This window comes from Saimiri boliviensis, chromosome 9 (genome assembly GCF_048565385.1).
Source record: "Saimiri boliviensis isolate mSaiBol1 chromosome 9, mSaiBol1.pri, whole genome shotgun sequence".
Taxonomy (NCBI): Eukaryota; Metazoa; Chordata; class Mammalia; order Primates; family Cebidae; genus Saimiri; species Saimiri boliviensis.
Genome location: NC_133457.1, coordinates 73,805,403 through 73,820,552, shown reverse-complemented (window position 1 = coordinate 73,820,552; position 15,150 = coordinate 73,805,403). Strand labels below are relative to the sequence as shown.

The following is a 15,150-nucleotide window of genomic DNA, read 5'->3' as shown; positions in this document are numbered from 1 at the left end:
GAAAGGTAAAATACGGAAAAGGTGAAAATGAATCACAGGTGCTATGAAGCTCATTCTCTTCCACAAAACAAGGAATTGGGTAAGAGAGGCAACCAGAAGCCACGTGCCAGCACCCAGGAAGTTCCAAGTGGATTCAGGGTGAAATAATCTTGGAATCTTGGTGAACTTGATGGGTAAAATACACAAATGATCATCAAGGTACTCTGCCCATATGATGCTTGACTGCCCAAAGACGGTTAAAATGTTTTTCTGTTTACTTTAAGACATTTTTAAGATACTTTTTCTTTTTGCTGAGGTGGAGTCTTTTTTTTTTTTTTTGCCCAGGCTGCAGTGCACTGGGGCGGCCTCAGCTCACTGCAACCTCTGCCTCCTGGGTATAAGTGATTCTCCTCCCTCACCCTCCCAAGTAGCTGAGACCACAGGAACACTCTACCACATCCGTCTAATTTTTGTATATTTAGTAGAGGCAGGGTTTCACTATGTTGGCCAGGCTGGTCTCAAACTCCTGACATCAAGTGATCAACCCACCTCGGCCTCCCAAGGTGTGGGTAATCCCCCATATAGGCACCGAGGAATGAGAACTAAGCAGAGCCCTGGCACAGTTAGGGTTTGAGGAATATCTCACTTTATAGTGTTACTACTCAGCTATTTCCTTTTATATAATCCTTTACATAATCATATATTAGTTTATAGAAATAGGGCTTGTAGTCTCCCTTTATATAATCCTCTATATATAATCATATAATAGTTGATAGTATGAGTGCCTAAAGAATATTTCTCTACAGATATACCTATAATTATATCTTAGTTCATAACTGGAAGAATGCCTAGAGTGGACACAGTACAGAGCATGAATTAAGGAATAAGCAGCTTATAATTGGAAGAATGCCTAGAGCAGACACAGTGCAGAGCACGGTTTAAGGGAAGACAGTTATAATAGGACAAGAATCCATGGCCCAGGCGGCAGCGTTCAGTATCGTAAAGATACCCGCTGTATGGCAGGCTTGGGGCGAGAGCCACTCCTCCTGATAAAGGAGTTGTAGAACCTTGCTCCAGTTCTTGTGGAAGGCTGCCCTCAGACCGGCAATCCACTTTGGTGACTGTGAACTTTATCAGCTCTTGCTACTGTGCTGCTTGAAAAGCATCTTCCTATAGAAGCCATTGGAAGCTGCCAGAAGGTGGCGGTAACCTTGACAGCTCTGTCACTGCTATGTGATTTAAGTATCCTCCAATAAATCTTCTTAGAAGTAGTTTCCCATAGATAGATGTATCGCACACTACACTCCCTTACTGCACCTGGCCCTTGCCTTCGTGGGAATCGGGCCCTTGCCTTTGTGGGAACGGGCCCCTTGCTGGGTGCTGTCCATCTCCTGGCCTAGGTGACCTAGTGGGTGTGGACCCTATGTTTTATTGCTCACGACCCTACCACTATCCTTAAAGATGATTTCACTCACTGCTCTGCCCCCTAACCTATACACAATAAATACTCATGCTTCTGGGCATTCGGGGCTTCGCCGCCTAGCCAGCCAGCCTCGCCTGACTCTGCTTATAGGTGGCATGGCCCTCTGAGCCCAGCTGTGTTTTCTTTGTATTTTGGTGTCCTGTCTCTTTATTTCTCGGATCCTGCACCTCAGCACAGCATAAGGCTCACCCCACGACCCTGTGGGGCACTTAACCTTATATCAGGCTCCCAACGTGCCCTACACAAGGTACTGTGATTACATGTTTGAGCCACGGTGCCCGGCAGGATCCTGTATTTTATTATACTTCTATTATGTGGTTTTCGGGTTGCTATGTCCAAAATGTCTCAGGAAGTGGAGGCGCTGAACAGGGACAAAGTGGGGTCGGCGCTGTGCTACTGATTGCCTGGTAGCATAATTTTATTCACTTTGATGGCTGACGAGTATTCCATGGTATATATCAACCAGATAGTTTTATTCAGTGAGAAGCACAGGCATCTGCCTGGTGTGATTGGGTGGGCATTGGTGGTAGTTATTAGGGCTGTCTTTTGAGTGCTTCTGTTTCTTTTGGGTGGAGGCCAGGACTGTCCTTCCACTTCCTTTGAGTTCGTTGTATTTATGACCTGCTTTGGTAAATATAATAGAAGAATAAGTGATGTCTGTTACTTCCAGTTGCACTTGGGGAGAGCGGATGCTCACTGCCTTGGCCCCCAATATTGTTGTGAGTGTGTATTCTCCATCTTCTTGGGATCCAGAGTGAGCACACCATGGCCCAGCACCCCAACACACACGCACTGCATCCGTACAAACAGCAGTCACAATAATGGAATGGTATGTTGCTGTCTTAAGTCCTTGATATTTTTTTTTGTAATCACAGCATAACCCAGGTCATCCTGACTGATGGCCCTATTTCAAGATAAGAGAAATGAGACTGAGAAAGATTAAGATACTTTTCCAAGATTGGACATGGTGTTCCTACCCACTGTGCTTGCCTAATAGGTATGTGTTCTGGTTTTGACAATCAAGATAGACAAAATGAGAGAAGAAACATTTGATTATTTACTAAGAGCAGGAAAAGGAGAAAGAATTAAAAGAGGGGAAGAAGATATGTAAGGAGGAAAAGCAATAAAATAGGAACCAAGCACATGCTATCTTATAATTTCTTTAAAATTTTCTTGTCTTTTAAATTTCGTTCTTTTAAAAAAAGGAATGAGAATCTTTCATTAATTTTAGAGGGCATCCCATGCTTTTTGTTAAACAGAATTTTATTGATTTTCCCACTAAATGCAAATATTTATTGCCCATCTACTATAGGCTATACATTAACCTTTTGTTCTGCATAATTCTCTTCATTGAAAAAGGTATAATTTTTCAACATTTATTTTGTAGATTTATAGCCAAGTATTGTTCATATAGCTATTGGTTTCACTTTGATCTCCTCTATTCAGAAAAGCAGAACAATCAAGAAGAGATTTTAATAACTAATTTTAAGATAAACATGAAGATTCTTGCTTTAGGTTTCTGTGTGCACTGTATAGTTTGTTTCGAAATTATTTTTGTATTCATTCATTTTTCCTAATTTTTGTTGCAGTTGAGAGAGAGTTTATTTAAGCACAGAGATCCAGCACAGAGTGGAGTTCTGGACATAATTTCAAGTTGCCTTGAAGACTGATCTGTAGAACAAAAGAGAAACTCAAGATTTTAAGGAAAAATAAGTACAAATGAAGAGAAGGTGTGGGTGCAAAGGTTGTTAATCAGTAATTCTCACTGGTTTACCGAAATAACTTTGACTCATGATCGACTATGTATTGTTGAATTATAGGGTGTATGGCATTTAAAAATGTATTTATTTGAAATTAATTTGTTTAGATTTTTATGGATTTAGGGGTCCAGGTGCAGTTGTGTTACATGGATATGTTGTGTGGAGGTAAAATCTGGGCTTTTAGTGAAGCATTTCCCAAATTGTATAGATTTTAGACAATACGCGGCATTCCACATTCACCCTTGGTCCATCCTTCTGCTGCCTGGAGCCTCCAATGTCCATCATTCCACTCAGTGTGTCCACGACCACGGTTTAGCCCCCACGTATAAGTGAGAACGTGTAGTTCTTGATTTTCTGTTTCTGAATCATTTCATTAAGGGTAATGGCCTCCAGTTCCATACACATTGTTGCAAAAGTCATAGTTTTATTCACTTTTATGGCTGAATAGTATTCCATGGTATATAGCAACGAGATTGATTTATTCAATCACGTGTTGATGGACACTTAGGTTGACTTCACAAGTTTGCTATTCTGAATTGTGCTACAATAAACATACAAAAGCAGAAGTCTTTTTTATATAATGATTTCTTTCTTTTTGAGGGGTACCGGTGCAGTAGTGGAATTGCTGGATTGAAGGGTAGTTCTATTTTCAGTTTTCTAGATATTATCATAGGCTCTAGTTCTCCTGGCTAGTAGCAAGGCCCACACTACCACACCTGGCTATTTTTTTCCTGTTTGTTGAGACTCTGCTGCCCAAGCTTGTCTTGAATGCGTGGGCCACCCACTTTGGCCTCTCAAAATTTTACGAGCACGAACCACTGCACTTGGCCATTTTTGACTGTTTAATAACAGCCATTCTGACTAGTATAAGACAATATCTCATTGTGGCTTTAATTTTCATGTTATAAACAATAATTTTTACAAGTAGGGTTGATTGTAATATTTCATAATTTTGGACAATTGTAGTATTTATCAGTATTTTAAAGTGATCAAACTTAGTGGGAAGACTGGTTTATTTTTCGGTTGTATGCATAGAAAATTCTATTATAAAATCAATGTCATGTAATGAGGCTAATAGTGACTCAACAGTTGAGTATGAAAACATAGAAATAACTTATTACACTGTTGTGTCAAGTAGGTAATTAATAAAAACGTTATGCTAGCAAGTAAAAAGTGCATAAATTAAGTAAGAGCAAGTCTGCCTTTCCTCTGCAGGGTGGTTGGATGGACCGATGGGGTCAAAGCCAGTTGCGTCGTGAGCAGGAGACAATGTGTCTCCTAAGCTGCAGCTCTGAAATGTCAAGCTGCCTCCTGCTTAGCTCATGGCTTCTTTCTGACTCAATGAAAGACCCTGCTCTCTAGTGTCAGGGGCTGTCAGAAACTTTGTTTATGAGTAAGAAGAACATCCCACTGCCTGGAGAATCTATATCCACCTTTACACAGAAGCATAGAGCTACACAGAAGGGGTTTCTGGACAGAATGTTGCACATCTGGCTGGACTTTACAGTTTCTGAGGACATAGGGCCTAGGTTCCACTTTGCAGACCAGACTTGACCCTGGGAGCTTGACACAGAGGCCCGCCGTGCTCTGAGTCCGTCACTACAGCCTCAAATCGCTCCCCAAAGTCTTATAATCAACTCTTTTCTTTGTTTTTGTGAGTCATTCCAGGTTTCTTGATGTGAATTTATTCCCTTTTTGCTACAAGCTAATAATCCTGAGTGTGTTAACTGCAAAATCTGTTTTGGTGACTGATTGCACTAGGATGTATATTATTTTCCTGGAATTTCAGATGATTGTAAGAATTATTCCGGATTTTAAAATGAGTAATTTGTTGTGCCTTATTTCTTCCTAAATAAACACCAGCTTTTGTGCTTAGTTTTGAATGGTTATATTACACTATTTTCATGCAGATAACCCTGTGGATCATGTAAGCATCAGACCTCACAGAACTGGGGTCACCGCGGTCATGGTGCTGAGAATCCACCTGCTCAAGAAATGACTACACTGGTTCTTGCTTCCCAGGCTTTCAATGGACTAGTCTCTCTCTCTAGAGTGATTTGTCTCTGCTGAAAGACTGAACCTCTGTGGTTTTAGTCTTTTAGCAAGAATTCGTGGTATTATTTTTGCTAAAGGAACTCTTAGAAGAGGTGTGGAATTTCCAAAACATCACCCTCAGGAGACTCCTTCCTACTCCAAACACCGGGTAGCTTCCCGACACAGCCCAGCCCCTCAACTTGGTCGAGAAGACTGAAGTCCCACCTGCTCACCTCAGCCTCCCTGTGCCCTGCTCCCCTGCTCCCCTCCTAGGGAACAGGCACACAGGGAGAGGGCAGAAGGAGCCCACTACAGAGCCTGACTTCACCCTCCACTTCTCCGAGGAAGAGAGATGTCAGAAAAGTTGCTGGTTTACACAGAGTCACCTGTCCCTTGCGTGCTTGGATGGTGGTTGCTTATATCAAGACAGACCCTTCACCAGGTAGAGAACCATGAGGGTCTCCATGCAGGGACGACTTCGCCCCTGGCCACCACTCCTGGGCACCTTCTGTTCTCCTCTCGGCCCTTCCTTTCCAGCAGAAGCGCTGTGTGCACTCACCCACCCCACTGATACCGGCTGAGGCTCAGACTCAACTCTCCCCAGCTCACGGCCTCCTGTTTGCAGTTTCACTTCCTTCAACCCAAAACCTTGGTGAAATCCCATGGGGGTGGAGCGGAAACGGAAGCAGCTGCTCCCCACTCTCCTTGCCAGAACATTCTCCTCCTGGCTTTCTAGGTGCAGCACACGGGGTACCAGCCTCAGGGCTGTTTGGGCAGTTTCCCCTTTGTCATGCCCCCCCGGCTCTTCATGGTAGCCTCCCTTGGTGTATGCTGCTCTAAGTGTGGAAGATATTTGAGAACTCCGCCCCAGAGGCACCTGCACCCCTCTGCCCCGAAATGGCAAAGGGGAGGGCTGCACAGGGCGGGCTGAGACTTAGGACTGTCGCCTTTTCTTCAGAGTGCAACTACCCACTGTTCTACAGAATGGTTTTGACACTAAGGGGATGTTATTTATTAATTAAAACATCCTCTTTATATAAAACAAGAGTTCACTGCATGTCACTTTCATTTGCGTTTTACTTCTCCAACCCCACCAAGAAGCCCGACCTGAGTGCTTGTTTTAAATCCGAGTCCAGAAAAAGGGCTGCTGGGAGTGAACGTGTAAAACCCTCCCAGGGCACAGCGTCCCAGCATAGGAAACAACCTCCCAGCCTGGGGCACACCTCCAGGACGGATGACAGCCCACACTGCCTTCTCTGTGTGACCTTGCCCGTCTCTGATCTGGTCGGCATTTCTCCCCATCAGTTTGCACACACACACACACACACACACACACACACACACACACACACACTCTCTTTTGGACTTTGTTTTCATGTAAGGGCCCAGTCTCCTCTGGAAAGAAAGAAGCAGACATCGATCGCTATGTATTTAGTGTCTAGGGGACTGGATGAAGGAAGCTGAGTCCCTGGAGTCTGCTCAACTCTGCAGGCACAGATGGAATCCACGGCCTGGCCAGCTCCACCGAGGCCTGGCCCCTGCCTGTGGACACAGCCAGCCCCTCCTCCTGGTCTCACCAGGAGCTCAGACCAAAGCAGCAGCCCAGCTTCCGGGGCAGCAGCCTGGGCGCCCGTCTCTCCCTGACCCCTCACTAGGGGCCGCTGCGGCTGAAGGTCTGGGTCCCCAGCCCCTGGCTGCTCTCTCCCTGTTCTGAGGCTCAGGTCTCCTAAAGCCACGGCAGCTCCTCGGATGGCCTTGCTGTGGCCGCCTCAGCTCCCAGACGCTCCTCTGATCTCCACACCAGCAGAACGAGGAGGCTTCATGAGGGAACCACGGACACCCCGCCTGTGTGCACATGCCCAGACAGCCAAGAACTCAGAGCCAGGTGATGCTACTGTTTTATTGCAGGAGGTGGGGGGAGGTGTGCGCTGCACACAGGGGCTGTGAGAAGCAAGAAGGAAGGAGGGAGGGCAGCGCCCCCTGCCGAGCCACAGAGGCCTCCTGCCGCCTTCTCTGTCTCCTGCTGCTGGGGCGTGGGGAGACTTTCCCCAGGGTGGGGGCCACCAGTCCAGGGGTGGGAGACTACAGGGGTGGGAGTAGGCGGTGGTCGGTGCGGCTGGCCTGGCACAGATCCTTAGACTTTCCGACACCTGGATTTCACCAGGGACATTCTGTTCTCCCAGGGAACTTCGTAGATATGGAAAGAGCAGAACTGTTTCTGTGAAAGGGAAGAGAGAGGGACAATCAGTGTGGGTCACAGTTAAAGGGGAAGACACCTGGGCATGAGATGTCAGAACCTGCGTGAGGATCAGTAGAGGTGAGACACTGGGCCCCCATCCCACCCTGCTGAGTCCCTGAGCACCGAACTAGAATAAATAGTGATGATTCCATTGCCCCTCCCCAGACTCCAGGTCCCCAGGGGGCACTGCCCCACCCCAGCCTGCAGGATTCCTGCCCTAGCACAGCCCTGGGAGAAGCAGCCTGTGCAAGGCCTTGGGAGCCCCTAGGGTGCAGGGAGGGGGAGGCAGCTCACTGCTCCCAGCTCCTTCTACCTTCAGCACCCAGGCCAGCACCAACTGGGGCCAGAAAGAAGAACCCAGGGCAGGGGAACACCCCCTCAAATAGCTGGGACATGGGGAGGGGGCAACATGGGGATTTGTGGCTCTCCCCTGAGTGGAGACCTCACTAGAACCAGCAGGTCCTTGGAGCGGCTGCTTTCGGATGAGTGGGGCAGGGCTGAGGATTTGGTGGTAAACAGGCCTCTAGTTCCCTCTAATCTGCTTAGTGTGGCCATGGCTGCAGGCAGGTGCCTGAGGCTGGGATTAGACAGAGCCCCTTCTCCCTGCCCAGCACCCAGCCCTGCAGCTGCTTCCTACAGGTTGGTAGGCAACACCCCACAGGAGGCAGACTTGACCTCCCAGTAACCACTACCAAGCTAAAGACTTCCTAGCAAATCAAATTCACCACCGCCCTCCCTCCCCACCTCATCTGCACACGCATAGGCAACTACATAAACTCATTTGGACCCCTCACCCACACGGATGTATGCGGAAACCCCTATACATCCACACACAGGCACACATTCTCCCATTACCTTCCCCACACACTGGCACATGTGTGTACAGACGTGCACCTCTCCACATGCACACCCACACCTATCCACACCCCTAGGTACATATCCATGGCTCCCCACAAACACACCTGGATACACACATACCCTCCAAATGTGCGTAGGGCAGAGGCTGACACACACACCCCTCTACAGGGCACACTGGCCTGGGACCCACATCGGGAACATACCATCTGCAGTTCTGGCTGTTCACGGAAGGGACAGGTGTCCAAATTGGGCTGGGACTTGGTACATGTGGTTCGGCCAATCTCTACGTCGAAAAAGTAGTTGGTCCCGGCCACGGTCTACACACACGAAAAAACAGGACACACAGACAGTGCTCTCCATCAGTGACAGGTGCCCACAAGTGCTTCACTGTGGCTGAGTCACTGGACTTGCCTGGGACTTCGTGAGCTGCCCACACTGTCACCACAAGGCACACAAGCCCCTCCTCCTGTCAGCTGTCAGGGTGCCGGGCCTCATGCCCTCTCTTAAACATTGTGTTCTCTGTGCGGGGCAAAGGAATCATTGAATTCTGCTACCTGTGGCTTATGGGCGAGGGGACACTGAATCTTTTCCAGGAAGGCTGTCATCTGATGACAAAATTTCAGCTAACTTCCTAGAATCTCACACCCTCCATAGAACCTAGATTCATCTATTACTTCATTTAATTGTAGGAAATGAGTTGCTTCACACGCATAGATATTTGGGGCCAACAAGCACAGCTTCCTGGATGTCTCCATTTTAAATGTGAGATTCCATCAACATTCTAAAGGCAGCAGCACACCTACGTGTCTCACAATTGCAGAAAAGAATTGAACCCTTTCCCTACACCGGGCCTCCCAGGGTGCTGGATCTGGTCCCTTGGAACCAGGAAAACCTGCTGAGCTCCTTCAAGTCTTAGTTTACCCATGTATAAAATAGGGTCTGGGCCTGATGCTCTGCAATGCCCTGTGCTTCACTCCAAGTTACCGTCACGCTTGAGAGGGAGGTGCAGGAGAGCGGGGACCGCAGCACCAGGGAACGCACCCCATGTGCAGGGAGAGGGCCCCAGCCGAGGGCTGCAGGAGGAGAAACGGGGCTGGTCTGGACTCCTCTGAGTTTCCAAGAGAAGGTGGAGGAGCTCTAAAGGCTGCGTCACTGTTTGCTGCTTTGCCATGGGATGCAGGTTAAGCTGGAACCAGGGTCAGCCTTAGAGGCTGTGCCCAAGGGTGTGACTTGGGGAGGGAAGCAGGGCTCTGCAGGACAAGGAGCCAGGCTCCCGTGTGGCCCCTGTGGAGAGGGCTCAGGGAGGAGGAGGACAAGCCTCATGGCCCGGATCTCATCCTGAGCAGCGCCAAGTCCACCCCGAGTCAGCACAGTCCCCATCCACACCTGCTGGACCCTAGGGAATGCCACGGTCACGGCACAGGCACAGCGGCTCCTGCAGGTTAAAGGAGGTGGAAGGGACAGGACCGTGGCCACAGTGCATGTCCTGGGACCGGCCTTGGACATGAAGGCCGTCAGCAGAGAGTCAGGGAAAGCCGAATGAGTCTGAGCATTAGATCATGAATGTGTCAGTGTTGATTTGCTGGGAATGCCCTTGGGGGTGGAGTGACAAACCAGGTTGGGACTCAGGACCCCTCAGGTGGTGGCGGCACCCACCTGCTCTCTGGCTCGCAGCGTCCGAAGTGGGCGTCTGTAGTATGCATCATTGGTGGCCTCATTGTACTCGCTGATGGCGAAGCGAAGGGCACGCTGTACCCACTCATCATTGAGGTCTGCATCATGGATGCCACCCACAAAATTCTTATTCTGCTCCTGGGGGCTCAAAAGTATCCTATCCTCCTCCTCCGGACTCGGAAGTATCCTGTCCTCCCTCGCCGCCAGGGCCACAGACAGGGAGGCCAGCAGAAGCAGCGGGAGGCACAGCAGCCGGGCCATGGGCTCCTCAGAGGCAGAGCACAGAGCTGGAGCTGCAGGAGGGGAGGCGGAGAGCTGAGGCGGGATGCCCAGACCAGCAGCAGCTGCGCGTTTATCCTGCTGGAGCAGCCCAGCCCCACCCCTTCCATGCCCGCCCCTCACTCCTCCTCCTCTTTCTGTCCAGGCCCCTCTTCCTCCATCTCTACTTTCACTGCCCCACCCCCCAGCAAGCTCGTGTCTGCCTAAGTTCCCCCTGTCCATATCCAGCCTCCTACCCCATCTCCTCCTCCTCCCCAATCCTGTCCTCATTGCAGCCTCCCCCGAACTGTGTCCCGCTTCCCCAGTGCTCCCCACTTTGAGTCACCCTGATCTCCACGGAGGTAACATTGATCCTTTGGCTGTGAAAGCAATGTGACACCCTGTTTACTCAGAAAAGGGGAAAAAAAAAACCCAAAAAACAAACAAAAAAAACCACAGGGTTTGGTCTCCTGGGGTCTTCAGATGTCAGGGGCATCCAGGAGCACTTGGTCACATTCTCAGAATCTCTGGAGCAGGGAGGTTATTTCAGAAAGTTCCAGAAGACCTTGCCCACACCCTGCTGTAGATAATTTCTTCGTCAAATTTAAGGGAATTAACCTTTTTGTAAAAGGTCACTGGCTTGTGTTTTCATAACTCATTATTCAATGAACAAACCTGTCACCAGCTACTCCCCGTGCCAGGAGTTCTAGGACTTGAAGACTGAACCTGGATGAAGAGCCACAGAGGTGACGTGCAGACCTGCCACCCAACAGAGATGTGACCCGAACCCGTGAGCAATTTAACATTTCTAGTAGATGCATTTTAAAAGATAAGAATAAATGGGTGAAAGTCATGTTAAAATATGTATTTAACCTAAGATAGCCATAACATTATTTCAGCCCATGGGACCAATTATTGAGATGCTTCATGGGTTTTTTTGTCTTGGTTTGTTTTGTAAGCCATTGAAATAATTCCCTGTGTATTTTTCACTCTTAGATCAGGAGTCATTTTGGACTGGCCCCATTTCAAGTGTCCCGTGGCACACGTGGCTGGTGGCTGTGGCAGTGCACAGTCCATTCCTGCACAGTGTGTGTAGGGGCGGTAGGTTATGATCACAAATTGTTATCAGGGAGTTAGAATTGCTCTGTTGGAGTGAAACAGAAGGGGGGGCTGCAGAGAGACCGCAGGACTCTGGTCAGCAGTGTGGTATCTGTGAGATTGGAAAGGCTGAGAAGCCCCAGGCAGCGGGGGGACAGCCAGTGCAAAGGCGCTGAGGTGGGGCTGGGCGGGCCTGCTCCAGGAGGAAGCTCCTGGAGCGGGTGTGAGCAGGGAAGGGAAAGACCTGGAGTCTCACTGTAACTGTGGGTGGGGCCGAGTAGAAGGTGCAGGGAGACCCCCGTGAGGGTGTCAGGAGAGGGAGCGGCAGCCGCAGGATGAATGTGGGAGCCCATGGGCCTCTCTTGCTCCAGCCCTAGGTGAGACATGCTTTGGACTTTTTTGCTCTGTGCACTGCTCCGAAGACTTGCCCTATATTTTAAAAATTGCCTTGAATGAGGTAGAATTTACATACAATGAAGTGCCTAATTGTACCTGCACAATCTGGAGGATTTCATTAATACGTACACCCATGTTACCACTTTGTCCAGACCTGTGACATCTGCCTTGCCCCAGACCGGGTGTCCTCCTGCCTCTGCAGCCCACTCTCGTGCCCACCCCGCCCTGGCAGCCCCCATCCAGCCCTGCAGACTGCGTTGTCGCCTGTCCTTAGCTTCCCAGGAATGAGTCCTGCAGTCCGAGCCCCGGGTGTCTTTGTCCTTTGCTCAGCGTGGCTTTCCAGCAGCCCCTGAGTTGCTTCATTGAGGGGATTGTGAGTTCTCCTCCCCAGACCCAGGACTGTCAGAGCCCCCAGCTCGGGAGGCTGTGGGCCTGGGCTGGAATGTGACTCCAGGAGCTGGGAGCAGGGGGATCTGAGCAGACAGCTGCTCCCCGTGTTGTCTCAACCCCACCCTGCAGGCCTGAAGGTGACCCTGTGGCAAATGCCCTTATGGTGAGGTGGCAGGCTTAGCCAGAAACACCCGGAAAACCTGGGCCTTTGCAGGGCACCCAGAGGACTCTCCTGGGAGTGGTGGAGATTGAGGGTCTGCCAGCGTCTGCCCGGACCCGCTGTGATCCTGGGGCTCGGCTATGGCAGGGCTGGATCGGCAGGAACTCAACAGTGGAAACAACGTTACTGATGGGTTCATGTTCAGTGTTAGAACTGGGGACCTTGTTACCCAAGGCCCAGCGGTCTTCTCACCCCACTGTGAATCCAGCACCCCTAGAAAAGCCATGCACCCCACCAGACACAGTAGGTGTTCCAGGCATGGTGTTTACTGCTGGGAGAGGGAGGGAAGGTCTTCAAACAGGGCTTCACATGATGCCTCCTATGAGACAGGAAAGTGGGGAGAGATCCCCAGACAGGGAAAGAAAGGAAGTCCCTTACTAGCATAGTGAGCAGAATGGTCATCTCCAAAGGTAGGAGCGAATTCTCTGCTGTGGCTCCCACCTTCCTGGGACACCTGGGAGTCCAGTCCCAAGAAGACATGTTGTGCAGAGGGTAAGCTGAGAGCCAGGCAAACTTCTCCAGTGACGAGAAGTTTGCGTGGCTTCTTTATCACTGGAAAGGAGACGCAGGTCACCCAAACTTCTTTATCACTGGAAAGGAGATGCAGGTCACCCAAACAGCGAGAATGTCCTGGTGGGTGAAGTGAGAGGGAGGGGCTAGAGTGCCGCCCTGTGCCCCATATGTGATGACATCGTGGGTAGTCATCCTCTGTCTGGATGCTGGCATGCACGGCTGGGAGGATCAGCTGTCCTGATGCAGCAGCCTCTCTAATGTCAGTAGGAAACATACCAGTGTAGGCTGCTCTTAGGAGGAGGTACCAGTGGTGCCCAGTATGGAGTGATAGGAAATGGCAGGTTAGGGTAGGTGGCCAGCTGCTCCAGATGTCTGAAGACCTTAGGCAAATGTGTCTGTCATGCATCTGGAGAAAGAGCTACTTTGTAAAGCATAATGTCTGGGGGTTCAGACCAGCAGAGATGGGCAGGGTTCAGCAGTGAGGTATCAACGTGGTTGAAATGATGGAGCAGGCAGGTGTGGTGGGGTACCTGTAATCCTAGACAATTAGGAGGCTGAGGCAGGAAGATTCCTTGAGTCCAGGAGTTCAATTCCAGCCTGTGCAACACAGTAAAATCCCCATTCCAAAAAAAAAAAAATGAGAGAACACTTCATTCCCTGATTTCCGTAGTCCACAGTTTTAAGGATACACTAGGAGGGGCCTAGTGTAGGGATACGCTAGCAGCTATGGACTGAGGACCAAGCCTGGGGCGTCCAGCACCCACATAACCTGGAGGAGTCCAGCTGCCGAGGAGGGGGCATGTTTCCCTTCTGCCAGGTAAGAAGAGAAGGTCATGTTTGTCTAGGCTACCTGGGTGGCTACTGATCCCATATTCTGAATTAGTAAGATGAGAAATTAGGTGAGTGGTAGAAGTTCTCTGGAATAAATGAGCAATGGTAAGTGAACACTAAACAATACTATAATGAATGAATGACCAAGCACAGAGAGCATCATATAAAGGCCAAGTGGTGAGGACAAGTTGGCCAAGAGTTGAGAGTCTGCACATTTGGGTTTTGAGCAACCGACACCGTGGTCTGTGGTAGGAGCTGAGACTGAGGAGCCACAGAATTTGGTGGCTTCTCAAACGGGAAACCCAGGAGCCTTCTTTATGGAGCGCCTGGAATTCTCTGGGGTCAAGCTCACCTCTTACGCACTCCCTCCCTCCTTCTTTTCTCCCTCTCCTCTCACGTGGTGGATACCTGGATGCTCCTAAAGTATGAGCCCCAATGTTGACGACACATTTGGCTCTGCTAGGACACGTGGATGCTTCTAAACTATGGGCCAGTGTTGGTAACACATGTGGTTCTACCACATCGTTAGGAAGCTGTGATACTCACGAGAAAGCCTGCTGGTAGCCCCTGCAAGGAAAAGCGAGGGAGGGCAGAGCCCAGTGTCTGAGGTCTGACTGTTTTGCACTCCATGGAGGGAAAGAGAACCCTTTCTCTCAGGGACCAGAGTATGAACAGCCTTCGTGACTTTGGAAGGCAAGTTGACATTTATTTTTCAAAAAGAGCATGTGCCACTGCAAATTCAGTGATTGAAGAACCATGTATGAATGGAGGGGTCTAGGGGAGGCCTCTGGGCTCTAGGGCTGCAGGCTGGTGCAGCCAGGGCTCCATCTGATTCCTTGGGCTGCAGCCTGCTGAGGCCTGGCCACGAGGAAAACTGATGACTCTGAGGAGGTGAGTCATCTCCTGGACATCTCTGGATGAACAGACTTTCTAATTCTGTTTGGGTTACTGCTGAGACTTCCCTGTCACTGTTTGTGTAGCCTTAAATATCAATTCCATTAGCAAAGTGCAGTGACTGTGGAGAGTGTTTCCTGTTCCTGCTTGGAATCCTGTTCAACCCAGTCACTGAGTGCTGGAGGTCATCGGGACAGACCTGCCTTCTCCGTGACCCTGACTGTCCTCTCCTCCCTGTCACAGAGGAGCTGGATCCAGAGACAAGACTCACCTTGACCAAACCTCAGTTAAGCTCCTCTGAGCCTTCTTCTCCCCTAGGCCTCAACTAGTCCCTAGCTCCAGACCTCCTGTCCTTGCCAGGGCCATGATGCTCAGTTTTAGGAAAGAATCCTGCTAAGTCAGTTTAGAAAGAATCCCCCACTGTTGGTATCTGATCACCCTCAACATCTGATCAAGTTCCTCGTTCCTCAACTTTGACGTCTAAGGCTTTGTCCTGCCTTTAGCAAGAATTCTGTCAGGTCAG

At 49.7% G+C, this 15,150-nt stretch overlaps 1 protein-coding gene across 1 annotated transcript; it reads right to left on the bottom strand.

Annotated features, from left to right (window-relative positions):
* Positions 1–7,149: 7,149 nt before the first annotated feature.
* Positions 7,150–10,388, bottom strand: LOC101034091 (cystatin-SN). Its single transcript, XM_039479722.2, has 3 exons — positions 10,010–10,388; positions 8,557–8,670; positions 7,150–7,474 (listed from the first exon to the last, which is right to left on the bottom strand). The coding sequence occupies exons 1-3, from the start codon at positions 10,286–10,288 to the stop codon at positions 7,391–7,393; spliced, it is 477 nt and encodes a 158-aa protein (XP_039335656.1). The 5' UTR covers positions 10,289–10,388; the 3' UTR covers positions 7,150–7,390.
* Positions 10,389–15,150: the final 4,762 nt, after the last annotated feature.

Excerpts from the sequence above, each read along its gene's own strand:
- LOC101034091 (XM_039479722.2), bottom strand. The coding sequence starts at position 10,288 with ATGGCCCGGCTGCTGTGCCTCCCGCTGCTTCTGCTGGCCTCCCTGTCT. Across the intron at positions 8,671-10,009 it reads CGCTGCGAGCCAGAGAGCAG|ACCGTGGCCGGGACCAACTA; the intron begins GTGGGTGCCGCC and ends TCGTGTGTGTAG. Across the intron at positions 7,475-8,556 it reads AACAGCCAGAACTGCAGATG|AAACAGTTCTGCTCTTTCCA; the intron begins GTATGTTCCCGA and ends TCCCTTTCACAG.